Raw genomic sequence first — 26296 nt, forward strand, 5'->3', positions numbered from 1 at the left:
AATTATAGCGAAATATTTTGTTTTATACATATTTACATTTGGTGGTAAATTATTTACCACGGCACGCTTAGTGATTTTAGAGGTGGTAAATAATTTACCACTGCTTGATAGAAACACAGTTTTACTAATATGTTTTGCTTTAGAAATAGCATTTTATTTGGCATGGTACTTGATTTCTTTGTATATCTAATACTTGTATATTAGCATTTCAATAATTAATTTTTTCTAATGTTAATTATTATAAATATTATGGAAAATATTTTAGCGTTTATTTACGATTACATAAATACTTATGTATTTAGAAATTAGAATTAAAATATTACTTTAGAATGCTATAAAGGTAATATTTTGATAAGTATGTTCAAGAGATTTCAAAATATAAGTAACTAATTAAATGTAATGAATATAATTTTAGGTAAACGCATTGAAGAAAAAGAAAAAATATTAATCACCGAGGAAGCTGTAGAGCATTATTTTGCACTGCCTTCAGATCCTGAAGATTCCAAAAAAGGACTTCCTAACGCAAGAACTGCAGCCTTTTTGGGAAATCATAATTATGAAGGGGATCAATAAATTATCTTAGATTTGTACTGATCTTCTGACTCTTTTTTTTCAATAATCAAGAAATCTCATCAATTATGCCAGCGAAGAGATGAAAAAAAAAAAAAAAAAAAAAAAAAAAAACCTTTTAAATTTGCATATCAATGGCAATCAAAAGGCTGTCCCTTGAAACGAGCCAGAATTTGACAAATTACAGTAAATGCATTCTTTGATCACCCATTTAGATAAAAATTCAAGAAAAATATTCAGACTTCAATCTATTGATGAAAAAATGGTAAAATTCAAAGGAAGGTCCACAATGAAGCAATATATGACAGGGAAGCCTGTAAAAAGAGTTTATAAGATTTGGGCTAGGTCAAACGCATCAATTGGTTACCTATATCAGTCTGAAGTTTACACTAGGAAAAAAATTTGAATTTAGGTTGAGAGTAGCTCGCAGCCTAATTGGAGGCTTCTCTAGTAAAAAACGAAAACTGCAATCAAACTGGGTATCAGCAAAAAAGGAAAATGATATTCCAAGGGGAAATCCGAACAACTAATGTTAGAACACACATGCCAGTCATAGGAGAAAGTTACAGAAGTTGCAGCACAAAAGTATGCAGCACAAAAGTAAATCAGAAACGTACCAAGGTGTTATGTTCAACATGTCATGTACCATTCTGTATTGCTTCATGTTATAAATAAAAATTAAAATCAGTAGAAATAGTGCATTTGGTTATATTTACGTCTATAATCACTTTTATATTAATCATCGATTTTATATTATATGTATATTTAAATAATCAAGAATAAATAGTTTTCATCAAAAATATAATCAAAAATTTGTGATATTTTTGTAATTATGATTTCTTCTTTTGCACAACTCAGTAAAATGTCATTGCTTATACTGGGCGGTGGTAAATATGTTACCATCCCTATTATAGACAACAACAGAATTCCAAAAATAGTATTTTTGGTCAAAAACGAGCTACTTTTCCCTAATAGTTGCATAAAATATGAATTTTGAACAAACAAACAAATATATATATACAATCTCAATAAACTACATTTTAAATCAAACGATGAAATAACATAAAAAAAGAAATTCATCTTTGCACTAGACAATGGAAATACCCACTTACCTTATTTACGAATTAGTACGTCTTCAGTCAAACACAATTCCTTAACAGCATCCAAAAACTTCCTAAAATTATCTGAACTAGAATCTGTATACTGGCGTTGCCAAATAAATTCACAAAATAAGAAAAAAAAAATCATCCGTACCGCCGTTATTGTCTGACCATATGTATTTCCTTCCTACAAACAGGACACTCAATAATGGCTACTAAGTAAACCTTCATTTATACACCAGTCAAGTAATGCTCTTCTCCCCTTTCTTTCCAAATCTTACAGAAACGTCAAATTAATCTTATCACATTCAGTCATTTTACCATCTAAACCAGAAAACAAACAATGTACTTCCTAACCAACAGACAGCACAAGCCCTTACAAATTCACCGTAATCATGCAACCGTTTACGTCGTAATAGGGTTTCCATAACATTCAGTTACTCAGGGTACCATAAATAAACCGCCACTTGTCAATAAATGAAACAACAACTTTGCGACAATACAGGAGGTACCTTTCTCTCTAATCAAATCTTGAATCTTTATTCAAAAATTAATATTGAAGATAATCAAACAATAATAATTGTTTAATATTAATTGTTTGAAGATAATCAAGTTGGAAGGTTAGGATTTATTGTTTAAATTCATCATTTATATTCTTTGGGAATAGATTTTATATGGGCTTATTTACAAATTATATAATTATTTATCATGTGTGTTATCTTTCCTTTTTAAAAATTTATTAATATTTTTAACTACCTAGAAGCGTATTTTTTAAAAATCAGTTCTACTTCATATTTTCAATGAGGTTTTTCGTAGTCACTCAGTTGTTTGCTTGAGAATTGTGACTGATCGGTTGAGAGAATAAAAATTTGCAACTGCTCATTGTCGTGGAGCAAAAATCTTGATTTGTTCAAACTTTCTTAGGCTTCTCTTCAGAAATCTGCCAAAGTATCAAGCTCACTTTGTGTCCATGATAAAAATTCTTTTGAGTTATAACCCTTTTAATTGAAAAAAGGATTACTAATATTGTGTATATCCGACACCAAAGTTACTGTGACCATGGCGAGCCCTCTCGAACCCAAGCAGATGACTGCCGTTTTGTCTTTTGATTACAATCATCAACATATTCCTGTCCTTCACAATATCTTTTGTACCAGCAAGAACAATGGAGGGAGGATGGGAGTTCAACATATCAGAAATTTCTCGAGGCATCTATGCCTGTTACATTGCTTTGTACCCGGTCTCGGTGATTTAAAATCATGAAACATTTATCATAAATGCAGAATTCAGGCAGCAAAAAATGACAGACTCATAGAAAGAAACATTTAAATGAAAAAAATGTGTTTTTCAAAATTCTTGAAATCGCAGAATTTAGAAAAGCATTTGTTATGCCTTTTGTTTGTATTGTTTTATTTTAAGAAAGTCTTTCATAAAACTTGTTTTGGAGTCGCTTTAGAAAAATTAAAATGCACGTTTGTAATTATTTTTATATTTATATTTTCAGTGTTTATGGAGATGGCCTAGTACTGAAGAGAATGATAAATTAGGGCAAATAATCGATGGAGAGATTCTTATTGATGTAAGTTCTTTCAACTTTATTGAAATTACTGCTGAAAGAGGAGTGCAAAAATTATATGAATTTTAAATAATTGCTCCAGAAAGCTGTTTGTTTCTATCATTAATCTTGTTTCTTAAATATTTGTTTATTTATTAAAGACTGAGTTAATATTATTTAATTATCTTAATAGTCTCTTGTTTTCCTATTAAATAGTTCTTCTGTATCTCATATTTAATTGCTTAGTTGGGCAGTTTTTATTTAATAGCTAATTGTTTCGAGTTCAACAATCAAGAATGTAAGATCTGATACATCTCACTTCACATTACAGATTTTGTACTGAGGAGAATTTATAACTTTGCATCACTGTCAACTCTTATTTTATCAGGTTTCAGTTTTTGTCATATTTTCTGGTTTAAAATTTGTAGCCTTTGCTAAGGAAAATGTGTAAGAACAATAAAAGAAGTTTAAAAAGTGCAAATTCCAGTCCCCCACCCTAGTGATTATGAGCGTGATTTTCTTACTAAATTTGATTTGATCTCAGTTGTTTTAATCGACTCTTAACATTTATGCGTATGAAAATTTAACCAGTGTTTAATCAGTTTATATTTAAATTTTATTAAATGGTATATTACTCAGTTTATCCACACATTATGATGCGTATTAAATGTTAATTTTATTTTCTTTATGGTAAATAAAAGCTTTTCTTTCTTACTCATGATTTTTTCAGTATGAAAACGTGAAGAAATTACAAAATGAGATAGTCTAGAGGACGTAAAATTAGAATACCGAATTAAATATATAATAATCTTTTTCATCTGAATCATTCTTTGGCAGTAGCTAGCATAGCAGGCTAATGCAAAACCCTCTTAGAAACTTCCGGGTTTTCATATTCCGAGATTGGCAGCTATGCTGTTATCCACTTTGTTAATTTTTTTATCTGTTAGAATTAAAATTTAAATCTACAGATAGAGATAGAAGCCTTGATGTCAAATTCTTTTGCACATATTTTTAAATTAGTACTTTTTAAAAATCTTTTGTTATACATAAATAATAATTTATAAGATTTCTTTATCTTGTTTATTACTAAGCTTTATTTTCCTCTGGGAAATATGCTATAATTAAACAACAATATTAAAAAATTATTTAAATTTGCTCTAAAATATCATGAGTTATTTCTTTCATTGAAAATCCTATATTTTAGTGTTCTAAATGTTTATTTATATATTCTCATTTTTGTGCAAGTCTGAGGTAAGTTAAGCTAAAATCATCTTGTTTGGTACCTGTATATTAGCCAATAATTACCAATACGTTACCAAAAATAGCTATTCAATCCTTGATTCCTGTGAGATTTGAGAGTTGTTTTGGATTCTTCTAGGAAGCTCCTCCCCAGCGTAGTTCATATTGTCTTTTTTTAAATTTCAATATCAACATCCAACCAGTTAGAGCAAGTACTGAATGCATCACATAATTTTGATAACTTTTCTCGCTCATAATTTTTAGGATAACACTTGTTCATTCGATATTAATTTTTTACAACATTTTGCATCATGTATTTATACACTTTGTCAAGGTATAAAGCAAAAGCAATCTGTTACTTATCGACATACAGTATTTTGCCAAAATATCATAAGTGTTCACATTTTTATTGCGAGATATAATATATGATTGAAATGCAACATCAAAGACTATCAATGAAGCACTAGAATAAAAACTTGAATTTGGTTTCAGAGAAGTTGCATTCTTACTTCATAGTGTTCATTTAGAAGCAGAGATAAGCTGTGGAGATTAAGCTTTTTACTCTCTCTTCCCAATTTTTTTTTTTTAACGATCTAGAATTGTTTGTAAAGATATTTTACTTTAAATTATCACAAGTAAAATTTGCAGTCTCATTTTAATTTGAATAATTTTATCTTCAGAAGCATATTATAAATAACCAAAACAATGCTTATTTTATTAATAACTAATGCTCATTTTATTTATAATAACTTATATTTTATTAATAAGCACTAGAATAATATTATAATGATAAATGAATGTAGTTTGTTATTTTAATTCAGTATTTTAAAATATTGTGTAAGTATATTCTGTGATGGTTTTAAAAATATGAATCTGAGTTTTATTGAAAAAATGTTTACTTATTATGTTTTTCTAATTTTAACTCTTTTAGAAGTTAAATGGGGACAAGAATCATTACAAAACTGTTGCAGCTTTCTATTCTGACGTTAAGTTTTTATTGCATAATAGTCACATACTATATGGAGGTAAGCTCTAAAAGCAGTGCTTTAAAATTTTCTAGTACATTGCATTTATTTATTTGCACTAGGTAAGGAAATAAAGTTTGCAAATCAAAGGCATTTTTAAGCGAAAAGAAAAAGAAGGGAAATGGGAAGTTTGAATTTATTTTGCCCTGCTTTCGAGATGCAGGGCAAAATAGCATGTGATGCAAATTCTAAGCCTCAAAATTCATGCTTCAATTTTATGAAATGAATATGGGAATTTCTGTAGTGTGACCAATGAAGATTTATGCCGCAGAAGTATATAATTTAATCATTAGTTGAAAATTTTCCTTTCTGAAACTTTTAAATAGGTTAAATTTAAATTCTGATTAAAAAAAAAAAAACTGATTTTCTCCCCCCTCAATTATGTAAGATAAATTATGGCTGAAAGGTGATGACTGGATGATTTTCAACAACAATGGCTGTTTTTAGATTGAAGCAGATGAGTCAATGAAAGAGATCACTGTTTTCTTTGGTCTTGACCACTGGGGATCTTCTTGTGAACCGATTTACTTTATTGAGAGAGCAAACCATGATCTCACAAAATTGAGCTCTATCTGCTTCGGGATATTAATAGTGTGCAAGGAAAGTTAGTTCTCATATTAGTTCTCATTTTTGGAGAGGAAAAAGACCTGTTTGTTAGTTCTATGTAGAAAGGTTTCAGGGTATCTGAAAACTACTTTTGAAAGAAATCAATCTAAGGTTAGAGGTTTGATTCAGTCAGTTCTTCCGATCCCACTCCTCATTTCATTATTTTTGCTTGTTGCTGTATTCTTGTTTACTGCTCAATGATCCAAGAGTGGTGTAAATCAAGAAGAGTCACTCCTCTTGATTCTTGTTCATAATTGCTAATGAGCACTAAGTAGGAAAAAAAAGTCTCAGTTTATTGAGCAAATAGCTTTGATCTGATCCCATGAGAATGATTTCACCCACCTCGGCTGAGTATTCGGAGGGGGGAAAAAATAGTGGGTTGACTCTTAGACCAAAATCTGGAAGGCTTGCTTAGTAGCCAGAGGATTATTAACAAAGTTCAGTTGTAAGGGTTATTAGGGAGGCAAAATAGTCTTACATTTATGCTAAAATGAACAGTTCCTGAGATAATCAAGGCTAAAAGAATTTTTTTTCTTTTTTTTTTAAAGAGAGACAGATTAGGTTTGACGTTTAAAGGCGTGGCTTAAGACTAAAATTTTGTGTCTTGCTAGTACCTAGTGAACTCAAAGAGGGTTGATTATTGTAGCAAAAATTAATTGTGAAGTGTGTTGAAGGTCTAGGTTTCATACTCTTCGAGATAATTGAGGTGAATTACAGGATGTAAAACTTGTTTTCTTAATGCAGGAATATATAAATGTTTGGTAAAAGTATATTTACAGGAACCCCTTGGCGAAAATTGGCTGATTTTGCTGGCACATGCATAGAGTTTGTGCAATTCTTAGACTTGTTATTTTGGTTTTGAGTAGCGGCAATTTGAGCACAAAAAATCGCTGCTACACAAAGACAAAATAACAAGTCAAAGAACTCCACAAACTCGGTACCCATGTACACATTGACCTATTTTTCACTTAAAAGAAATTACATAATTGCACAAACTAAGCATTGCGCACGCCCTTTATCATGTACACGTCAACTTTTTTTGCTTAAGGAAACATCAGAGATAATTGCATAAACTTGGCATTGCACACTCCCTTGACTTTGTCCATGTACACATTGAACTTTATTCACTTAAAAAGTCAAAGGAGCAGCAAACAAACAAATATATATATATACAATCTCAATAAACGACATTTTAAATCAAACGATGAAATAACATAAAAAAAGAAATTCATCTTTGCACTAGACAATGGAAATACCCACTTACCTTATTTACGAATTAATACGTCTTCAGTCAAACACAATTCCTTAACAGCATCCAAGAACTTCCTAAACTTATCTGAACTAGAATCTGTATACTGGCATTGCCAAATAAATTCACAAAAAAAAAAAAAAAAAAAAAAAAAAAAGAGTAAAAAAGATCATCCGTAGCGCCGTTATAGTCCAACCATATGCATTTCCTTCCTACAAACAGGACACTCAATAATGGCTACAAAGTAAACCTTCATTTACAGAGCAGTCAAGAAATGCTCTTCTCCCCTTTCTTTCCAAATCGTACAGAAACTTTAAATTAATCTTGCCACATTCAGTCATTTTACCATCTAAACCAGAAAACAAGCAATGTACTTCCTAACCAACAGACAGCACAAGCCCTTACAAATTCACCGTAATCATGCAACCGTTTGCGTCATAATAGGGTTTCCATAACATTCAGACTCAGACTACCATAAATAAACCACCACTTGTCAATAAATGAAACAACAACTTCGCGATAATACAGGAGGTACCCTTCTCTCTACTCAAACCTTGAATCTTTATTCAAAAATTAATATTGAAGATAATCAGCAGTTAGAAGGTTAGGATTTATTGTTTAAATTCATCATTTATATTCTTTGGGAATAGATTTTATACGGGCTTATTTACGAATTATATAATTATTTATCATGTATTTTATCTTTCGTTTTTAAAAATTTATTATTTTTAACTACCTAGAAACTCATTTTTTAAAAACCAGTTCTACTTCATGTTTTCAATTTATGATTAATTTTTGAGGTTTTTCTTAGTTACTCAGCTATTTGCTTGAGAATTGTTACTGATCGGGCAAGAGAACGAAAATTTCAACTGGTCCTTGTCGTGGAGCAAAATTTTTTAGCAAATTGGTTTAAAAATTTTCATTCATTCATAAGGTTCTAATCATTGCAATTTATTTTTGGGAATGCTCATACAGGGCAGGGGATATCATTGATAAATTTTGATCTTTTTCAATTTAGGAAGGTTTCTGATTTCATTGTTTCTGGCATTTCTGTGTATTCCTTCTTTTTTGACAATTTTTTTATTTAAATCATGTAATTAATCTCCACCGTTATTATTATTATTATTTTTTACAAATGGTGGGCACTTGCCTATAACGGCATTGGCCACTTCTAAGGCCAGAAGCGGTGACCATTTTATTATGGAGGCACGTAAAAAATAAGGTGGCCACTGTTACCTCCTATGAAGGGACAGACAGTTTTACATGCACGCCTTCTCCGGGATTTGAACACGGGCCCTTTGGTATCGCAGTCAGGCTCCCCTAACCACTATACTGTCTGGGCGGCTCTCTACCGTTATTTTAAAGTGTATTTAGTTTTTCATTTTTTCCCCCTTCATATGTGAATTTTTGACACTTTTTAATCCATAAAATGGTAATGAACTCAGAATAAGTTATACATATTTAGTTATAGTTGTTACCAAAAAGTAGTTTAGTTTGTAAATACAGTGGTCATCAGAATAAAAGGAAAATGAGAAAAAAAAATATGTTTACTAAGTTAATGTTGTGACCATTGCTCAGTGCTGTAATTAATTATCTTCATTAAGTACAACCGAACACAAAATTGCTCTTCAGTGAATGTATTAGCGACGGAAATATGCAAATTCGGTGATTAACAATGTGGTGCACAATGGATGCATGTTGGAATTCCGATTTGTAGTATTTTGTTTCTGACCGTGAATCAGTAGTGATAGCTCATAGTCATCGTTTAAGTGAAGGTTAAAAATGGTGAATATCTGGCAGAATTGTGGGAGGTGTCATCCAAGATTTGAATATCTCTCAAAGTGGTGTAGTAGCAAGAGTTTGCAGCTGCTTTGATCGATAGACAGCCTGGTCAAGGTTGACCATTAGCAGCAACTGCATCAGAAGACCGTTTTTTATCATTGTGCCTTAAAGAAACCGCAAAGTGACTACAGGAGATTTGGTTTTTAGACCTTCAGGCTGCCACAGGAACTCAAATTAGCCACTCTACTGCTGCACAAAGGCTTAATGAGGTTGGATTTTATGCAAGGAAACCAGTGGTTTGTGACCCACTCACTCCACCTTCTGGAGGAGCTTCTGATTAAACTGGTGTTGTCATCATGTTCAGTGGAGCCGACAACTGGGTACTGTTTACTGACAAGTACTGTTAACTAACAAGTCCAGACATAGTCTTAACAGTGATTCTAGATGTGTTTTGATCTGGGGAGAAGAAGCAACATGCAACTTGCCTTCCCTTGTCCATGAAATAGCCTGTTTCCACAACTGCAGTTTAATGGTTTGGGGAGGAATCATGACAGATGGCCGCATTGAGCTGCATATCGTAAAGGATGTTCTGTAACCACTCGGAGATATGTGAATGAGGTATTGGAATTTCAAATCTCTCAACACTGTTTAGTGCTGCTGCTGGCCCAGAATTTTTGCTAATGGATGATACTGCTTGTCCTCATCGAGCATATAAGGTGTTAGAATACTTGCAAACAAAAGATAACACTCGAATGGATTGGCTATCTTACTCACCAGACTTGAACCCGACCGTATGTGGGATGCTTTAGGGTGCCGAATTTCCCCCCAGATCTTCCAGGAGCTGAAAAGTGTAATTTCAGAATAGCAGCATGCAATTCCACAAGACTTGATCAACTCTTTGGTAAAGCCTATGAATTTAAGATGTGAAGTATGCATATCTGTCTGAGGTGACCTTACACCATATCAAGAAATTTTTTTTCCACAAGAGGTGACTTAATTTTTCCCATCATGTTCCATTTTTCATAAACTTGTTTTAATTTCAATATTTTGAAAATATTCAACTGCCAAACATTGTAATTTATGTTAACTAATGCTTTTGTACTAATTTCTATTTAAAATCTTTCATTAAGTCTCAATTATGTATTATTTCTGTCATTGTCCTTTAACTGATGACCATTGTGTAATTATTTAATTAAATGGAAGAGAAACACAGAAATACAAAATTTTAAATTGGACCAAAAAATCAACCTTATTCTTCATGAGCCTAAGTGCTTTATTTGACTTCAGAACAAGAGACACCTCAAAATTAATAGTACTATTTAAAACCTCCATCAAATAAAGCTACTTTTTGATTTAATTTTGAATATTTATGTAACAATTAAAAAAAAATGTGCATACTTATTTTGTAAGTAATGTATTATTTTGGTTTTTATCAGTCTCTTGCAATTTATCACCTCAAAATCTTTTATTTTCCTAAATGCGGTTTGTCATTAATGCCTGCTTTGCCACCAGCCTTTGATACCGCTTTTTAAAAAATTTGGTGCATGCAGTGTTCTCTCCATGGGTTTTGGGTATGATTTCTTTTTTTTAGCTTAAAACTGAATTATTTTCCAAGTTCGTCTGCTGAATTTTTAAGACATTTAATTATTGTTTTAAAAACCTGCAGAACCGTCAGCCTATTTCTTCGCCATCTGATGAACTTCTGCAAAAATTTACCATGGCTTCCCATGCTTCAGCTTTTTTTTTTTTTTTTTTTTTTTTAATATGACCTTTTATTTAGTTCACGTGTGCTTGTCACTATGGGCAAAAGTTTGTCGTATGTTTTTTGAGAAATTATGTTTAAATTTTGTGCACATTCTGTAGATAATAAAACAATGTGGTGAAGTCGTTTTTTTTTTTTTTTTAAGAATTCAGTTTAGATTTTTTTCAAATTTAATGTTGAAACAATTTTTCGTGCATATCTTGGTTTAATAAACAAGCTTAAAGATCTCAGAATTTTACTGTTTGCATCGAATAAAATCTTTTAAGTGAAATTTGTATAAATTTTTTAACATAATGTCTTATTTTTTGGTGAATTTTTGAAAATTGCTGGATTTTTTCATCTATTTGGGATGTATGATTTTTAAATTTCAATATCTAAAAATGTATATGCTGTGAAATTTGGAAAATTTTCACAGATTATAAAAAAGCTTTTTGCCTTCTTTTAAAACAAGAATGATAAAAATATATTAATTGGTTGATTTTGTACACTTCTTTAAAAAAAGTATCCTGAAGATATATAAGGGGAAATTGCCTTGTGGTTTTTCTGTGAGATCATGTGATTTGGTCAGAGTTATGTCATTATACTTCACTCTGTGTTGTCTGAAGTATAATGACCCACGTTGCTATCTCTAGTACTGATTTTATTTATTTAAACTCTTTTCTTCTAGCTAAAAGGAATTACAAAGGAACTAAGCGTACTATGCCGTCTAACATTTCATAATTTCTTCTTTTTTATGCATAGATTCTATATTGATACATAAAAAAATATTAATTAAGCAACTTTCTAGATTTTTTTTTTAATGAGGACAGTGTAACATTGAAAAGATCTTTTTTTCAAAGTTCTATTTAGACTTTTTTAATATTGAAATGATTTTTTGCACATATGTTTATTTAATGAACAAACTAGAAAAACCAAGAATTTTCTGTTTGTACCATCAGATAGCGGGTAGAAAAATCTTTTAAATGAAATTTATATAAGTTTTTAAGTATTCTCATTTTTTGGCAAAATTGCTGGATCTCTTTGATGATTTGATGTAACAGAATTGTTGGAAGCGTGATTATTCATTATTGGAAAATGAATTTTCAATTGAATAATTCGACTGATAATGTGTGATTGGTACTAAAAATATGAAAAAAAAAATCGTTTTTAAAGTAAGCTTTTGTTTAGAGCTCAAAAAAGAAATAAAATAAAAAGCAGAAAAATAATTTATCATTTAGTTTAATGGGGGTTAAAAATTCTCTTTATAAAATTCATCATAATAGTGTGAGGTGCCCTGATATATTTATAAAGCTTATGGCTTATATTTTTGACTATGCAAACTCTATTGATAGATTTTTGTTATTTAAGCACCCACAGTGCTGCTGCAGGAATAGGAGGTGGTATTAGTAATAAAAACAGGAAGCATTTTTATTTTATAATAAATAACTCTGCATTGCCAAATAAAGAGCATTTTGAAAGGATTTCAGTATAGTAATTTAATTTTTTCTTTACTAGTTTTTATGTATTTAATTATTTAAGAAATAATTAAAACATATAAAAGATAACCTTGCTCACCACCTGTGTTTTATGAGTCTTCCCCCCAAAAAGAATTGTTTTAGGAGATGGAGTATTTTTTTTATAAAAAGTGATTTTATTAACAGTACAAACATTTGGGTGTTTCTGAAAATAGTTTTCCTTTGCATAATTTTAAATACTTTAAGGATCGAATTTTACTTATCTTTATAATTTTTGCCTACATTCTGTCTTTGTAAGTTATCAAATTTTGAATAAACTATTATGTTAAAAGAGGATATTTCTTTGAAGGAAACTCTAATGAAGTCCAAGGTGCTAAGAGATTGTTGAAAAGCTTTAAAACTGAATTGATGGATATTGAAGCTTGTCCGGAATGCTATGAAAATAAAATATCTGAAGTGCGTTTCCTGCCCGACTTCTTCTCAAGAATATGTGTAAATATTTTCCTCAAGATATTAATGTTGAGATTTGTAAAAGTATTACAGATATATTCATTGATGCTTGTTTTCAAGATTTTAATGTATGCCCTTTTTTTTTTTTTTTTTTTTTTTTTTTTTTTTTGTAGAAAGATCCACACACTATTATTTGGGCAAAACTGAAGGGTTTTCCTTATTGGCCAGCAAAGGTATGTTAAAAAGAATTTTGAAGTACACCCAGCCTTCCAGCTCTATATCTCCTGTTCTGCTGGGCCGATGGGCAAAATTAAACTTGTGTTTTCCATGTTTTGAAAGCATGACTTAGGATATATATTAAACTTATATTTAGCTTTATATTGACATGGTTATTTTGACACAAAATCGGACTTCGAGTATGATTTAAAATGTTACAGTTCTTACAGTTAAATTCTTACCGTTTTTGACAATATCATCTTAGTGAATGGAAGCTCATGAAAACTGAAATTAAAATAAATAATTATAAAATTTAGGTAATAGAAGCTATTTAAATACAGGTTCTCATGAGCAAATCTAAATAGCCATGGCACTAGTGTTAGCATTTTGTTCAGATCTGCGTTGCCCTTTTACTTTTGTCCAGTTCAGTGTGAAGTTTTTACACCATTTTTGAAATTCTTTTTTTGCTGTCTAGATTCCTTTGGAAGCTATCTCTTATTTTGATTGTCCTCTATTTGGTTGTAAGGTTTAGGTCTCTTTTCAGCTCCAGTAAAATTTAATCATTCCCAGGCATGCTGATTCTTAAATGGCTTGGCTTAATGTTGTATTTTAAGGCATTTTTCATTACCTGTTCCTTTGGACTATTTTATTTTTTTAATTTACTGCTCCTTCTCATCATCATTGGTGGTGCCCTGCTATTTCCATATGCCTTGAATTGCTTTGTATGTGTCTTTTGGGTTACTTTTATTTTGCACGTAGTGGACCTTGTTTTCTTATTCCTGTTTCTGCCTTCTCAACCTTTTTTTTTTTTTTAATTCTCTTTTCACATTTCCTGCTTGATTTAGCGTTGTCTTTGGCTGATTTATTGTAGACTTTTTCTCGAGTTATTTTCTGCAACCTCTTCATTTGCATCACTATTATCCAGCACCCTTGGCAATATGGGCAATACTTCTAATTGATATTAAAGCAAGTTATTGCTTTCATTAGTCCTTACTGTGGTCACAAGATACAGTGCAAAAGTGTTCAAATTAATGTAAAACTTATTCTTTGCATCTAGTGAGACTTAAGTAATACAAAACAACTTATCACTATTGTGGTTTTTTTTGGAATCTTGAAGTATTTAAATGTGTTGACACTAACTGCATCAGACAGACAGAGCACAGCTAACTTTGAAAATTTCCCAACCATGCCTATATCAGGCTTTCGGGTTTGTTCTGATCAGCTGGTCTCTTCTAGGCAAGCAGTGCCAGTGGTAACAGCCTGTCTTTTGTAATGAATCATGTTGATTATAATTTTACTTTTCATTTTAACCTATGCTGTTTGACGTAAAATTTACCTATGTACTAAACCTCTAGATTGAGCAAATACGTGACAAAGTGAAACTTAAAAGACAAAAATCAGCATTAAATAAAATGTCACTAATCTTGTTTTGATTTTATTCTCAAATTTGTTTTAATTATGTTTAATAATACATGTGTCCTACTTATTGATCGGTTTTATTCTTAGGATGGTATTACAAAAGTGAAATTCAAGAACAGATGATTGAATTTATTCATTTACCATTTGCTTATAGATTTTTAATTACTTTCATTAATGGTCTCCTTAAATATCTTTAATTTCCATGTGCAGAAATTAATATGGACCCTGAATTACGATTCTAGAATTTTTGAAAATTTAATACAACCCTATAGTTATACAAATTATGCATACCTACAATAACATAATCTCTACTTATCTGCATCGCAAGAAAAACCCTGGCTTGCTTTTCCTAAACTTGGAAAACTTTTGGAACTTAAACATCATTAACTTCACCACAGGGTACCTCATTTTCTTAATGCAACAAATTAAAAACTCCTTTATATATGCAGTTGGTTTCATTTCGTAGGTCATTCTCCAAACCAGAACTCAAATTTCTCATCTCCCCTCATATAGTCTCAAATCCCTGAAGTCTTTAGGTATGTGTGCAAACTCCTTGGACACAGATGTCCACAGCTCATAATTTCTGCAAGTGTTGTTATTGCGTCTGTTGCAGCTCACTTTCACACAGACGTTTTTTCAAAAGAGGAGAGAGAAAAAAAGTTTGGCAAAAAAGAGGCACAACACCTTTATTATGTAGCTGTCTGGTAGAATTAATGAGGCTATTTGAAGAATAAAAGAAGAAAAAATTAAAACAAACTTCTCTCTGTTACAGATGATATGTGAAGAATCAAATTACAGTTGTATTTCTGTATTTTTTGTTTCTTTTTGTTATGTCAAAATTTTTAATAGCTTGTGTTTCTGAAATATTCTAGTAATGCATGGAAGTTGTCTCTTTTTCAGTCATTAAGAATTGTTGAGGATGCAGCTGACGTAAGATTCTTTGGAACACATGATAAGTAAGTGGTGCATCATTCCTGAAGTAAAGTTTTTTTAGACTAATTCTATCTGTGTTTTTTCTCTTAATATTTGATGTGAAAATTATACTTTTTCTCATGTCAAGAGGAAATAAATACATACCCACAATAATTTAAATAGTATTTTTTGTTGAAGTCGTGGTAGACAAGCAAATCTACATATTCAACCTCTGAAATAAATTGCCTCTCTCATCACAAATGTAACAATTTTTTTTTAGTTTTGGTGTACCAAATTATATTATGATTCTTTGAGCGTAATTTGTTCTTTTTTTAAAGCTAAACCTTTTGCTTTTGGAGTTTTCTGCTTGTGAGATTACATTTTCTTCTTAAATTATATGGTGTAAGCAAACTGTCACCCTGCTTTTTTCCAGTATGGCATTTTGTTTCATGATCTAGTGTGTTGCACATTTTAATTGAAGACAATTATTTGTCTTAATGAGTTGAGATCTTAAGCCACATTTCAGATTACGATAGCAGTCAAAAATTGCAGTTGAGCATGATGCAAATTGAACAGAAGTCTCGTCTTGAGATTTCTGTGCTTTTTTAAATCTGTATATTATATGTTTAGAAGCATTGAGAAATACATCTGTTGGTCATATGTGTTGGTGCCAAGCTTCCCTCCAGACAAATTTATGAGAGATCTATAGGAGTTGATTGAAACTTTTTAAATTTTAAATCCTTTACCTTGTCATTATCCTTTAACTCTTCCTAACTGTCAAAAACCACAAAACACATTTTGCTCTTTTCTCTTCAATATATTTATCAATACTCCTGCTTTCAGTTCCTCTAGAATATTTTTATTTCAAAATGACCTCTCAATTGAGGGGTAAAATTCAATACTTCTGGTTTTCCCAGGATGGGTTTAGGTTTTAGGTTATTACAGCAAAGCACTCTAGTGCTATTTGCCTAAGGTGAAGGAAGACTTCTAAGGAAAATTGGCTTTTATACATGTTACACATGGAGAAAACACCCATGCAGCCAGTCCGTTCAAATGGATTTGAACCCATGTTGGAATTGTCAGTTTTTGGGGATTTTACTGCTTAGCCACTGGTAGGCTGTCCCCAGAAAGCAAATAGTTGTTGTTTTAACATTGATTAATTGTTGCTAATTAGTCCTTGGATGATCATTTTCTGATATTCTTGAAGTTAATTGAGCACAATGGTTCTTAGTAATTTCCATTTCAAACTCTTTTTGTACCTGAACCAGTTTTAATTTTTTTTTATTTTCTTTTGCCAAACCATTAAGTAAGTTAACAATGAAGTCACTGTCCTTTTTAAAGACATCTGAGTTTTCTATTAGGTTTCGAAACTCTAATACTCGTGGACTAGCAGGCATATCTAGGCTTGTTTCCTCTCATACTTTTAAAATCACAAAGATCATCTTTCGTGATTTTGCAAACATATTCACTAATTATTAAAAAAAAAAAAAAAAAAAAAAAAAAAATCTACATCTTCCTCTACATATTTTTTGGGCACTCATCTCCATCTACATATTTTTTGGGCACCCTAATCTCTTGGGTCCCCAAGTTTTCAGCTTGGAAATAAGAACTTCAAGGTTATAAACACAACACATTTATTTTTAGATGATCAATAAAGTTATGGTTAAATGGAGAAATGTAGACGAAGAGTTTATGTATATGAATGCATTACAAGAAGTTGGGTGCCTACTTGCGCTATTAAATGAAGGACGAAACTGAAGTGTTTGGAAGCTACCTGCTTGTAACCCCTAGACGATGGGATCTCAAAGTTTTTTTATCATGCCTTATCACTGCCATAAATGAAAATTCCTGTCATAATAATGTTACCTGCCTATTAATGTAGCAAGAACAAAAAACATAATTTATTAAGGTTTTAATATAGAAATGGGCTATTTCCGCACATGTATGGTATAGAGAGAAAAAATATTTCAGTGAAATGGATGAGCTTGCTTTTTTTTGATAAGATTTTCAATTATTGGTTGAATAGAAGAAATTGTCCAATGCAAATTACTTGCAATACTGAATTTGTTTCTATACTTCGTTTTTATTGCTACAACTGCTGAAAACGCCCTTTTGCACAAGTAAACACTTTGAATTAATAAGTACAGTTATAGTGCTTGCTGAGTAACGTGGGGATAAATTTTGAGATATTTTGCTCAAAATAATGGCTTATCCATTTTCTCAAAGTTGCATTAGGCTGCAGAATCATTTTTTAATTTCGAAAGCTTGCTTTTGTTGTTTCTCTCAGCACATCTATATTAGCATGAAAAGGGTTCATCACCAAGCTATAAATGTTATTACCATTCAAATTACGGAATAACGTTTAAATTCATCAGTGAGCTGCAGCAAATTATTTCATATTTTATTCTTAATATCAATATTCATAAATACCTCCTTCATAGGGTAAAATTTTATGTTCCGTGAATTGCAACTTATTAGTTTAACACTTTACTGACCGCTAACAGTTCAACAGCATACACACGTCTGTCTGGCGCCGCAGATTCTCCCTGTCGTGAATAACTTTCAGGACAATCTGATTGAAATAAATAAAACTCTCCAGTACCATTTTTTTTCGTTCATCGTGAACGATAAATTTTAAAAAAATGGTGTGAAAATGTGGCAGTGTACCTCAATACTACTTATAAAATGCAGATGATATAGCAAATGGCAATTGTTTATCTCCACGGTTACCCATTGATATGCTATTTTTAGGTAGCCCTGAGAAAAAAGCTATTAATAGGATATTGGTTTGTAGGCATTGGCGAAAAAAGCCGATTAACACATGATTGGTTGGCAATAAAAAGCCAATTAATGGGCTATCGGTCGGTAGGTATTGGCAATAGAAAGCCGATTAATTAGGCGATCGGTTGGTAAAGTCTTAAGCTATAAGTGAATAACAACTTGAACGCTACACTTGGTGTTTGGAATTCCACATAAAACTCAGTTTGATTTTGAATTTTCAAAAACTTAATCATTTCATTTTGAAGTTCAAATAACCTTGTTTGTATATTTCCTTTTGAGAGCCACGATTCTTTCATATAAAATAACTGTTTTATGTTCTGTGCAAAGGCCCATAAAAAGTTGGTATTTAATGCATTTTTTTTAACGATTGACAATTTTGATTGGATATAAGTTTTATCAGTCATGTTATTTGCTGTTAAAGAATTGTAAATGAATTTGTTGTTAGTAGTACATTTTATTCATTGTGGATCTAATTAAGGACTGATAAGTCATTAGAAGATAATTCTTTTTTATGCCACTAAAATAAGGCTATTATTTCAAAATTTCAATAAAATTGCCAACAATAAATTAAACAGTTTTTGCTTTAATTAATAGAGTGTTTTATTATTTTTAGATCTTTTTATTTAATAATTAAGATATAGTAGTTAATTAAGATAGCACATGAAATATTGGTAATCCTAGTGGCATTGATCCACTGAGATGTGGATGGATTATGTTTAAAAGTGAAAAGAATATTATATATTAGTATTATTATATTTAGTATATGTTTCTGAAAAATAATCTTCTTTTCTTATCATTATTTAAGTTGCCAATAGAACAGTTAACTGAATTATTTCTTAAGTTTAAATGAAGGAAATTTTTTTTTTTATTCACATAGCAATATTAGTTGATATTACAATAATATCAGCTTTATTTTAAAGGAATTATTTATGTATAAGATATATTTGAGAACTTTAATCACAGATATCTTTGACAGTGTCGCATCAAAAATGTTGCAAAAGTTTTTAATAGTATACAGGGTGTCCTAGAGTTCTTTCCCTGATTTCAAATATTCATAAGGCATAAAATATGACACATAGACAAATACTTTTTATTTTAAAATCCATGTAAAATGTTCAAGTTTTTGTGTACACAATTAACAAATTGCTACATGTGATTTTTTTTTTTTTTTTTTTTTTTTTTTTGTTTTGTTTTGTTGTTGTTGCCCAAAGGTATCCAGGCAATATTCCAATTCCATCCATGTAGTGGTCAACATTACAAGAGGGATTGATGTTATGACTTAAGTAATTCCTCACCGTGATGCTGCAATGTCGTTCACTAGTGCTTTTTAAACCTGGTCTTTGACCTGGTCCAAGGGAAGAAAGTCAATGAGTAGTGTTATGTCTGGTGATCGCGGAGGCGAGTTTATAGGACCATCATGCTCGATCCAACCTGCCAGAAATGTTGTATCCAAATGGACAAGGACATCTGTGAGGTGTGCTCCCAATGAGGTGGTGCTCGCATCTTGCTGGATGTCCTGAATGTTCGGAATGTCCTGAATTTGTGGCACAACAAATAACTGCAAATCAAGATAGGTATTGGCTGTGATCATCTTTGCACTGAAGAAAAAAGGTCCTATGATTTTATTGTGCATAAGACTGCATCACACGTTCAGCTTAGGGCTGTCTCTGACGATCTTAAACACAGTGTGGGCATTTGTGCATTCCCAGATTCTAGCATTGTGCCGGTTGACACAACTATTGAAATGAAATCCTTTTTTGTGCTTAATACTGTATTGATTTTTTATGTGTAATTTAATTTAAGCTGTGGCTAAAACTCTTTTGGGTTATAAGTAGAATTTAAATTAAATCATCACTAATTTTATTCATATGATGCTGTTTATTTATAGAGCATTTGTTCCAGTGAATAACTGTTTTCTTATGTCACGTGAATATCCAACACCCAAAACTCCGAAACAGAATAAATTTCTGGATGCAATGAAGGAATTAAATGCATATATAAGTAGATTCAATAAGGAAGTTGGAACATTTCAATTTGCAGCAGCAAAAATGGCATATGAAACCGAAAATCTTGACTGTGATCATAGTGAAACTGTAGAAATGGTATGTTATATTGTTGAAATATTTTATGCATTATTAAAACTGGCATAATCCTTTGAATGCATTTAGCATTATTTTAGTAATATGTTTCCTCGCTACTTTAAAAACTGTAGAATTAATAATTAACATACTTTAAAGGAGTTTTGTTTCAATGTAATTAATTAAAAATGTTATAAAAATTTCTTTTATGAAAATCATTTCTCTGAACTTTGGCAACCACTGTTTAGGTGTCTAAATATGAAAATGAATATGGTTGAATCCCACTTTAATGAACTTTAAGGGGCTGGAAATTTGGAACGCTATATCCAGTCTGATAAAAAGAAAGGATTATCTCACAAAAATGTTTAAAGTTTAATGATGAAACAAAGAAGACAATTGATTAACATTGTCACATCAAACAAAAGAGGTTAATCTAAATTGTAATAAGATTTAATCACAAATTTTACTATGCACAGTTATTAAATTTATTGCATATTTTTTTCCATTCTCTCCAAAGAGTCTAGGGAATTCACTGGCCAGTGTCTGAAGCATTTATCCATTACGGCTTCTTTGAATGACGAATCGTTTCAGTACAACATCCTTTCATCATCCATGACAACTTTTTCTTTGTATTCAATTTTTTTCTATGAGCAGAAATTAGAGAGTTATGATTTTTTCATATATGTGTGTCACTAAAAATGTGAGCTTCGAAGCCCGAATTTTTAATTTTTTGTTTGTTTAATATTTTTTCCAAACTTAATGACGTTTTGATGAACAAACTCGATGATTTAAAAGCAGTATTTTGCCACTTAGTAAATCATATGCTATTTATGTTTCAAATCTAATCAGAAAACTTAGCTGTTTAAAGGCATTTATTGCTGCTGTCTGAAATAAAATATTTCGTTTTCTTTATACCAGTGTATTACCATTTTTCAAAGTATAAAATATTTTATTTTTCTTTCAAATTTAATTTGTCTATTTGATTAACAAGCTAAACAATTTAGGAGCAATAAACAAACATCTCTATTTTTATTAATTTTTGGTTACCTAAATGACACTAGCTGGACTGATTAAAATCAGTATATATATTTCTTTTTTATTATAACTGTTTTAGGTGGCTAGTGTTTAAATAGTTCAACAACCTGAATCATGGATTATAATGTAAGTTTAAGTCAGGTCAAAGTTCTTTTGAAATGGCATTGCCATGCAGCATGAAAGCCTCTCCATAAACTCCCAATTTTTCATATTTCAAGGTTGAGGTATACATTGCTCTATTTATTGTGCGTATGTCAAATATCCAGCTGTATTTTTTGTATGTCTGTTTCCCTAAAAAGATGACAGCTAAATTGTTTTTCTACAGTTTGGCATAATTTACTGAATTATTGCTATTTGATTGGTCCCTGGAACAAAGACTATAATAATTTATAGATTTCAGTTTGATTGAAACTGTTTGTCTGAAATAAGTTAATTGAGCTTTTTTCTCTCCATCAAATATTTGAATTCTATATTTAATTCCCTAGGTAGAAATAAACATGTATGTACGTTTAAATTTTTTTTAGAAATATTTTTAAAATTTATATTTTTGAATTTATTTTTATATAAATACTTTTTTAATGAAAATAGCAATTTTTATAAACATTCAGATAAGAGAAGTATAAAAATTTACCCACAAATATGGCCATTGGTGTAACTTTGAATGCAAATTACTTTTACTTGCAAATCTTGAGCAAAATCATAAGCTGATGTAATACGAATAGAGGGGGGTAATTCTATTCAGAAATATAACAACATTTTTATAGGAATTAAAAGGTAAGTTGAAGCTACTTTTGATTGAGTTACAAGAATCACCAGGGGCTTAAATATATGTGTTTCATTAAGTTTTTTGTAAGTTAAAAATAATTTATCTTTCCTAGGTTAGATACATTTTTTTTTGCTTTAGAAATGCTTTAAAATTAATATAAATTTAAGTTAAATAAAACAGTGTGGTGAATATGTAAAACAATGTGGGTACTTTCTTTTAAATTCGGTCACCACATACATCTTTGGCGACATGTGAAATTTATTGTTTCAGAATGAGTAAGTTTACCAATTCTGATGATTAAGCATATAGTTGCTTTAACAAAAGTGTATCAAAATATGTTTTAAACTAGTGTTTTCATTTTAAAAGTTTTGATTTTGCTACATTTAAATACTGTTAAAGCTGTATTTAACTTCACGATGCACAGCATTTAAAATATAATTTTGTTTTTATTGCAGGATGAAAGGGACAACAGTTTTACAATTACTGGTAATTTCTCCTTTCTGAAATAAATGTACTTAATAGCAATATATAAACATAACCCAAAGTTAAAATAAAATCTGTATTTAGTTGTTATTCAAATGAATTATTGTGAGTTAGAATATTTGAAAATTTATAAATTTGAATTTAAGTATTGTGGCAGTATTCTAGACTTCTTTTTATCTGGAGTATCATTTAATTTTTTTAGACCTAGTAAAATTAAATCTTGGTTTATTAATGAGTTAGTAATTTTTTTTTAATTTACGATACCGTTAAATAACAAAGAATATGTACGTCTGCATGTTCCTTGCATTGTGAAAAAATGGCAGTACCGAGCGCTACCAAATTTTGAATTTTGAATGAGTGCTTTTATTTTCTATATATTTTGTGTAAATTTAAGGAATTTTTACAAAGAAGCTTAGTTACGTAGCGTATTCGGAAACTAAGTACCGTTTCATTCTAGCGCCGTTGCAGCGCTGTTGTAGATGTCCCGCGCATGCGCACTAGTCATTCTTGTTCACTGACTTTCAATTGTCGCCATTCTGGTTGCTCTCTGTTGTGTTTTCAGTTTGCTGTGCACATTCAAAATGTTTAAGACAAATAGTTCTCCCGCTGACTGTGAGATTCGTGCCGTGATTAAATTTTTGAATGCGAGGAAGGTTAAACTGGCCGAAATTTATTGTCAAGTGACAGAAGTTTACGGTGAATACGCGATAAGTGATGGAATGGTGAGAAAGTGGGTAAGAATGTTTAATGCAGGTCAAACAAATGTCCATGCCGAGGCTCGGAGTGGTCGGCATTCTGTTGTCACCGATGATTTGGTAAGGAAAGTTGATGAAGCAATTCATGAGAACAGACGCTTCACAATGACAACTCTTTCAGAGGCATTTCCACAAGTTTCACGTACTGTTTTGTTCGAAATTGTGTCTGACCGCCTGAATTATCGCAAACTGTGTTCCCGATGGGTTCCAAAAATGCTCACTGATGTTCACAAAACAAAGCGACTTGGTAGTGCCCTGACATTTCTCACGCGGTACAGTGATGAGGGAGAAAACGTTTTAAATCAAATTGTGACAGGTGATGAAACTTGGGTGTGTCATTTCACACCAAAATCGAAACAACCAATCGATGGAGTGGAGACACACTCATTCTCCGAATAAATAAAAGTTCAAAGTGACAATGTCATCACAAAAAATCATGTGCACTGTCTTCTGGGATAGGAAAGGCGTTTTGCTTACTGAATTTCTTCCCAGAGGTGAAACCATTAATGCGCCACGATATTGTGAGACTTTAACAAAACTAAGGCGTGCCATTCAAAACAAACAAAGAGGAATGCTCAGTAAAGGAATTGTGTTGCTCCATGACAATGCTCGGCCCCATACTGCTGGTGTCACTCAATCGTTAATTCTACAGTTTCATTGGGAGCAGTTCGATCACCTGCCGTACAGCCTGGATTTGGCGCCGTCCGACTGTCACTTGTTCCTGCACATGAAGCGCGAGCTTGGTGGCATGCGCTTTGGATCTGACGATGACACGAAAAATGCTGTGGAGTCGTGGTTATCGAAACTGGCGGGAAGTTTCTTTGACGATGGTATACAAAAACTGGTCACCCGCTATGACAAGTGTTTGATCATTGGCAGAAACTATGTTGAAAAATAGTTTAAGACATGTATTTTCATGTAAAAATAAAATTGGATTCGCAAAAATTGTTTTGATTTTTTTTTTCTTTTTTCAAAACGGTACTTAGTTTCCGAATACGCCTTGTATTTAAAAGCTGTGTGTTGCCCGTTCTCGAAATAAAACGCTTTTGTCTTGTGTGTGCCATTTATGTTTGCCACTTTGCAAAGTATAAGGAATTTAACTTTCAGATTTTATTAACCTGTTCAGCCATTCAAAAGCAAAGTGTTGCTATTGCTGGAAATAAAGTACTTTTACCTTCCTTGCAATTTGGAAAAGCATGAGATATTTTAACTTCTAAATTTTAGTTAGTCTGTTACTGATTAGGATACTAAGTTATTTAAGAGCAATAAATACAATTCTGGATAGTATTTTTAACTTTTTAATATGATTGGTATAAATAAAAATGCATTTAATTTATGATAATGTAATTAATAATTTTTATAGACATTATTTTTGGTGATCAAAGATTTTCTAATGGCTTATGATATAGCAACTAATACAAAATCCTTTTTTAAAAATCTTTTATCTTTTTAAAGGACATCCTTCAAGATGCTTTATTGCTTAGCTGAACTTATGCTAATAATTTGTATGGAAATTTTTCAGTATTTATTATGGTTAAGCTGTTCAGTCTGTCTTGTATCTTGTGATAATATGCTTTAAATGCTTTTCCTGACTTTTTAAATAGTTCTCTGAGAAAGATTTACCAGGCTTCATTGCATGGGTAGGAAAGAAAAAGGAATTTTGGTAGAGATACAATATGTAAGACTATTGCTATGGAACAACTGCTATGCCCCCTATTATCAAATTCTTCAATAAAACAGTAGATATTTGAGCTAATATCTCGCTACTGCCAATTTATGTTAAAAATATGGAATGGCATATCAGTTATAATATATATATGGCTTAGAAGGTCTGAAAGAAAGAAGCTAATCCACATTTCATATTTCATGTTTAGTTGTTAACCCCTTAACTGCCACAGGCGTATATATGCCTTGTTCAGCTGATGCATTAACTGCCCCGGGCATATACAGTACAAAGTCCATAATCCGTATTCGTCGATTCCGGATTATAGATCATCAATTTAAATCTGGTAAGATGACATGCAGAAATTATAAAATTAAAAATATGAAACCGAATTCTGAAATAAAGAGCAATTATGATCTGAAGGGTATCAAAATTTACAAAAAAAAAAAAAAAAAAAAAAAAAAAAAAAAAAAAAAGCATAATATTTATTTGTTTATTTTATTAAACATTTCTTTCAATGTAAGTTGTGTAAGTTCCTTCGTTTTATGTGCTAATACTTTCTCTTTAATTCTATAAACAGACATAATTTCTTGTTCAGTTACAAAGTTCCGCTGTTCAAGTCCTGTAATTGCTATGTCGAGAATACCGACTAGTTTGTCAATCGAAATTTTTTTGTTTTTAATAACCTCTCTGTCACTTTCTTCACTATCGGAAGCGGTATTTTCTGGATCTAGACCCATACTACAGATTTTGCTGTCCGTTGATTGATGATTGGGGCATTGTCGTCTCAATGAAAATTTTCTGTTATATATCATCTTCATTTATTACCGCTTCTCCACATTTCTTTACAAAATCTAATAACTGGAAAATTTCACCTTTAGTTTGCGATGTTCGAAAATCTTCAAATTCGCGGCTGTCATCTTCATCGTCCTTACCATGAAATATGGTAGCTGGCCATAAATTATGCCAAGCATTTTTTAACGTAACTGGAGACACATCCTCCCACAATCTTGGGATACTCCACACAGCAGATTTTATGCTAAAAAATTTCAAAAAGTCTTGAATAGTCTTGCCATTGTTCAAGAAATTTAACATAGATTTTAAAAATGCTACTTTATATATGCATTTCAGTGCATGCACTATTCCCATATCTATAGGCTGAACGATAGACGTTCAATTTGAAGGGAAGAATAATACGAATACATTATCTTTCACTAAAACTTTAAGTGAAGTATGCCCCGAACAGTTGTCAACAATCAGGACTTTTTTGAGTCATTGGGGAAACCAACCGAATTAAAATGTCGCCGACCCTCGGGTATAAAATGATTTTCAAATCGTTCATCAACGCTTGTGTCATCCATGCTCTTTTATTTGCGCGATATATAACAGGGCAAAT

At 31.2% G+C, this 26296-nt stretch overlaps 1 protein-coding gene across 5 annotated transcripts in view; it reads left to right on the forward strand.

Moving 5' to 3' along the window:
• LOC118184157 (uncharacterized) overlaps positions 1–26296 on the forward strand; it is a 180001-nt gene that overhangs the window by 61270 nt on the left and 92435 nt on the right. For all 5 annotated transcript variants that reach the window (XM_085816080.1, XM_085816081.1, XM_085816082.1 and 2 more), the window contains exons 6-12: positions 3175–3249; positions 5396–5489; positions 12692–12834; positions 12966–13025; positions 15328–15383; positions 20009–20222; positions 22455–22485. In XM_085816080.1, the coding sequence (XP_085672206.1) occupies positions 3175–3249; positions 5396–5489; positions 12692–12834; positions 12966–13025; positions 15328–15383; positions 20009–20222; positions 22455–22485 (673 nt within the window). The remainder of the gene's footprint in view (positions 1–3174; positions 3250–5395; positions 5490–12691; positions 12835–12965; positions 13026–15327; positions 15384–20008; positions 20223–22454; positions 22486–26296) is intronic.

Source organism: Stegodyphus dumicola, chromosome 4, assembly GCF_044657685.1.
Source record: "Stegodyphus dumicola isolate Sdum_Otavi_A_Nest chromosome 4, ASM4465768v1".
Taxonomy (NCBI): domain Eukaryota; kingdom Metazoa; phylum Arthropoda; class Arachnida; order Araneae; family Eresidae; genus Stegodyphus; species Stegodyphus dumicola.